Source organism: Rhinopithecus bieti, unplaced genomic scaffold (assembly GCF_001698545.2).
Source record: "Rhinopithecus bieti isolate Rb0 unplaced genomic scaffold, ASM169854v2 scaffold_53, whole genome shotgun sequence".
Taxonomy (NCBI): Eukaryota; Metazoa; Chordata; class Mammalia; order Primates; family Cercopithecidae; genus Rhinopithecus; species Rhinopithecus bieti.
The window spans coordinates 1447890-1452939 of record NW_016803161.1 but is presented as its reverse complement, the minus strand read 5'-3'; the positions used below and the strand labels follow the sequence as shown (position 1 = coordinate 1452939).

Sequence of the window (5050 nt, the reverse complement as noted above, 5' to 3'; positions counted from 1 at the left end):
CAAGACTTTTCTCCCCAACCCTTTTGTTTGTTTTCAAAATCTAATTTCTTCATTTTTTTTTCCTTCTTTAGGAGAAAGTGAGCCATGGAGTTTGCATGCCCCGAGGTTATCTTGAAGTGATACCGAATCCTAAGGACAGTGAAATGAATCGCATAAGAGCCACATGTTTTAATAGTGACATAGTCCTAATGCCAGAAGTATCAACCTTTAGAGTTTTGCCATGGGCTGATAGAACTGCAAGAGTGATATGTGATACCTTCACTGTGACTGGTGAGCCTCTTTTGACTTCCCCAAGGTACATTGCAAAGAGACAGCTGAGCCAGCTGCAGGCCTCTGGCTTTTCCCTGCTTTCTGCTTTCATCTGTGATTTTGCATTTTGGTGTGCCCGAATTTTTAAATTCAAAGACTATATCATTTCCTGCTTCAACATTTTTAAATAACCATGATCAGCCCTTCATGCAGGAACTTGTTGATGGCTTGTATCACACTGGAGCAAATGTCGAGAGTTTTTCCTCCTCTACCAGGCCTGGTCAGATGGAAATCTGTTTTCTACCTGAATTTGGCATTAGCTCAGCTGATAATGCATTTACCCTCAGAACAGGTGTCAAAGAAGTGGCAAGGAAATATAATTACATTTCCAGCTTCTTCATTGAGACTGGATTTTGTAATTCAGGGATTTTGTCTCATAGTCTCTGGGATGTCGATAGGAAGAAGAACATGTTTTGCAGCACTTCTGGAACTGAGCAGCTGACGATCACTGGGAAAAAATGGTTGGCAGGACTCTTGAAGCACTCTGCTGCACTCAGCTGCCTGATGGCGCCTACTGTTAGCTGCCGAAAGCGTTATTCTAAGGACAGTAAAGACCTGAAGGGGAGTGTGCCTACAACATGGGGATACAATGACAACAGCTGTATATTTAACATCAAGTGTCATGGAGAGAAAGGCACCCGGATAGAAAATAAGCTAGGCTCAGCAACAGCAAACCCTTACTTGGTGCTGGCTGCAACTGTTGCTGCTGGCTTAGATGGACTTCATAGCAGTAATGAGGTCTTGGCTGGTCCAGATGAAAGCACAGACTTTTACCAAGCAGAAACTTCTGAGATCCCTTTAAAACTGGAAGATGCCCTTGTGGCACTGGAAGAAGATCAATGTCTGAGGCAGGCTCTAGGAGAAACCTTTATTCGATATTTTGTTGCCATGAAGAAATATGAGTTGGAGAATGAAGAAATCGCTGCAGAGAGAAATAAATTCTTAGAGTATTTTATTTAGAATGGAACTCATAACTACTCCTTTAGAGATGTAATTGTTACTTAAAGCTAATCTACCAAAACAAAGACTGAACTTTTGTAATTAACAACAGTAACGATAACAAGACTACGAATGCTTTTGACTTTTTTTTTTTTTTTTTCCCATGGAATATTTGACAGATGAAGTAGGACTGCTGAGAAGATTCTGATAACAGAAACAAACAACAAAGTCGTGGTGAAGCTATAATATGCAAACTTACCAGATCTTGTCAGTTAGTCATTTCCTATGTGTATGTTGACCTGGATAGGAATATCCAATTTGGGGGGGCAATAAATATATTTGCACATTAAAAAAAAAAAGACTTAAGCATTAGAAAGCAAATTTAAATGACTAAAAAAGAAAAAATAAATGGAGGAAAAATTTTAATGGTACACATAGGTTATGACTTCCAGGGAGACAAATATACTAATATAGTCTTGCTAATCAAATAATATGATGATTCTAGGTTGTGTGTATCATTATGGTCTTTCTAAATAAGTTAAATAAACTTTTGCCAAAATATAATGAAAGGTAGGCAGTTTTCCCCTAAGTCACTTCTCTTTTCACCCTTTCCCACTAGCTCCTGAAAAGCTTATGAATTTCAAGTTTATAATGTCCTCAAGAAACAAATCCCTAAGGAATAGAATTGGAGCTGGGAACAACGAGGTCAGATTTTAAAAGTAGTTAAAGCCTTTCTTTAAACAATGCCTCATATAGAAGTTTGATACATAAAGTATAGATAGAAAGAAGTTTGTGTGTGAGGGTTGGTGGGCTCTGTCTACTCTGCTTCATTCTTTGAAACTAGATGTCCCTCTGAAACCTCTAGCGCTCTGTGGAGTGTGAGAACAACTTCCTGGCTAGCCGGGGCTATGTTTAGAGTTTAAGTTTGTTATTCAAAGTACTAAATCTGATCTCACAGAGGTTGGTACCTCTCCAGAGAATATTACATGTTCCAGGCCTTTGTTTGAATGAGATAATATTGTAACTATCACTAAAATTTAGCTTCTTTTGGGAGGAAGTCCAAAATCCACTTACTAGCAAATGAAAATGTTGTTCTACTGCTTAGGATCAAACAGCAGATTTTATGTTCAATTAAAACTGACTGTGGTTTCAATTTAGATAGCAAACACACAAGAAGAGGATTAGAATTTGGCTCAGATCCTCTTATTAAAATTCTTAGTACTCAGTAGCTTAAATAGTGAAAGTCAGTCTGTCCTTCACTAATTACTCCCTTCTTTTCTCCACACACAAAAGAAGTGTGTTTGGATACATACGAAGAAAGTTCCCAGCACTTTGGGAGGCCAAGGCGGGAGGATTGCTTGAGGCCAGGAGTTTGAGTCCAGCCTGGACCACATAGAGAACCCATTTCTCAAAAAAAAAAAAAAAAAACAACAAAAAAAAAACCCTGGCATGGTGGCATGTGCCTGTAGTCCCAGCTACGTGGGAGGCTGAGAAGGGAGGATCACTTGAGCCTCAGAGTTTGAGGATGCAGTGAGCCACGATCACACCACTGCACTCCAGCTTGGGTGACAGAGTGAGACACTGTCTTAAAAAAAGGAAAAGAATAAAATTCATGGATGCATATGGGGTAGAGAGAAAGATAGTGTAGGGTAGGTGGGGAAGGAAGGGAATCTGTCCTGAAACCTCCAAAATGAAATCCCACACATTACGTCATGTGAGGGATAAGGAAGACTCTCATGCCAATTTTCTAGTTGTCTGCCTATATTCATTTCCCCGTCTGTTCTCAGTAATAAAACCTCAGTATGTTCATTGAAAGCAATGAAAATGAAATGATATTTCTGAGCCTTCATTAAGGTTGGATGTGGTCAATTAGGTTCAGTGCAAAGAGGTGAAAGTAGAAGTGTTGTATGTAAGTTCTTTAGGACATTTTCTTTTCTAGTATTTTTTTTTTCGAGATGGAGTCTCGCTTTGTCACCCAGGCTGAAGTGCAATGGTGGGTCTTGGCTCACTGCAACCTCTGCCCCCTGGGTTCAAGCAATTCTTCTGCCTCAGCCTCCCAAGTGGCTGGGATCACAGGTGCCTGCTACCATGCCTGGCCTTTTAGTAGAGATGGGGTTTCACCATGTTGGCCAGTCTGGTCTTGCACTCCTGAACTCAGGTGAACAGCCCGCCTTGGCCTCCCAAAGTGCTAGGATTACAAGCATGAGCCATCATGCCCTACCACACCTTAGGACATTTTTCTAAGTGACGGATGCTGTGTACTCTGCCTTTTGTCTCTCTAGCTACCTTCACCCTTCCTGCTGACTGGCCTACAGATAATGTGGCTAGGATAATGTCCTTGGGAAGGAAGGTTTGGTCCACAGAGTGCAGTAATGAGGTGGAACCTCTGCTTTGTAGAGCAGTTTGACTTGCCTACATCCAGATATTTACCTGAGAGAGAACCAAACTTCTATCTTCTTTAAGCCACAATGGTTTTGATTCTTTGTTAGTTGCAGTGACATTTTTCTCTTTTGCATGTGTGTTTTGAATGTGTGTGTGTGTGTGTATGCACATGCGTGCATATGAGTGGGGAATTTGAGGGATTTGGGGATGAAAAAATAAAGGTATAAGAACCAGTGAAAGACCACTTCCTCAATATTCCCACTTCTAAAGAGGATAATCCCACTTCTAAAGAGGATAATCTGAGTTAATCAAAGGGATCCACACATGCAAAAAATGGGATTGGCTCTAACCTATCCCTATAAACTGGCATATCCCTTTATAGTCCATAGGCCTTAATGAAACATGTCTAATGCATTGACTTCATTTTACCATAATGAGTAAAAGATGCTGTAAAAAAGTCTGTTAATCACAGTGTTTGAAGTCCTTTTTTCCCCTTTCACATTAATAGCATAACTTAAAAACACAGTACTCAGGATGCCATGTGAAGACATTATATATATTATCTTCAGAATTAAGTGTACAGTAGTGAGTCAACAGAAAATATTCAGCCATAGATTACAAATCAGTTGATAACGTAAGTTGGTGTGGCAGTCTCCACCAAGACTTCAGTCAGGTGTGTGCTGATATATATTCTTGTTCTTTAAGGCAACCCAAAAAGAGGCATTGGCCCGCAGAGTTCAGGGCCAAAGACAAATTGGGGTAGGTACATGTAAAAATCAGTTACCTATTTTTCTATTTCTTTCATCTGTTCATAGGCTTTCTATTGTTGAAGGGACTTTCTGCTGATGCTTCTACCTTCTTGGTCTGAGTTAAGAGGGTCAGACATTCATTCAGCAGCACTTATTGAGCACCGTTTGTGTGCTAGGCCTTTTGCTGGGAGCCATTATACTAGGGGAGACCAAAACAAAGATGAGCAGACAATGAAAGAGTTTTGGATCTGGGTATCTTATGCAGAACAGAAATAGTTTTTTTTGGAGGCCTAATGCTGAAAAAATCTATTTGGAAAGCTTCTTTATGGTTCGAAAAGGGTTTTTTATGAATAGCCTTACAAAAATTACTTTCTTATTTTCATTTACTATAATTGTTCTAATCAAAGCTTAGGGGAAAAATGTGATTACTAAATTTAAAGTTGGTTATTAAATGAGTATACATAAGAAATGTAAATGAAAAGCGATAATGTTTTAAGACTAGAAACTAAAACATTAGTATTGTAGTAACAAGTTTCTATTTTCAAGGACATTCTATAATCTAAAATTTCATTTTACAGTGTCTGAATAACAACAAAGCTTGAAATGATTATTTGAAGGCAATGAAAGATAAAAAACTTTAATCTGAATAAAAATGGAAAGCATACAGTGAA

At 39.0% G+C, this 5050-nt stretch overlaps 1 protein-coding gene across 1 annotated transcript in view; it reads left to right on the top strand.

Moving 5' to 3' along the window:
- Positions 1-1476, top strand: part of LGSN (lengsin, lens protein with glutamine synthetase domain) — a 43268-nt gene extending 41792 nt beyond the window's left edge. Inside the window, 2 exon segments of the mRNA XM_017867348.1 lie at positions 72-373; positions 375-1476. Coding sequence (XP_017722837.1) covers positions 72-373; positions 375-1269 — 1197 coding nt within the window. The 3' untranslated portion in view covers positions 1270-1476.
- The last annotated feature ends 3574 nt before the right edge of the window (positions 1477-5050 follow it).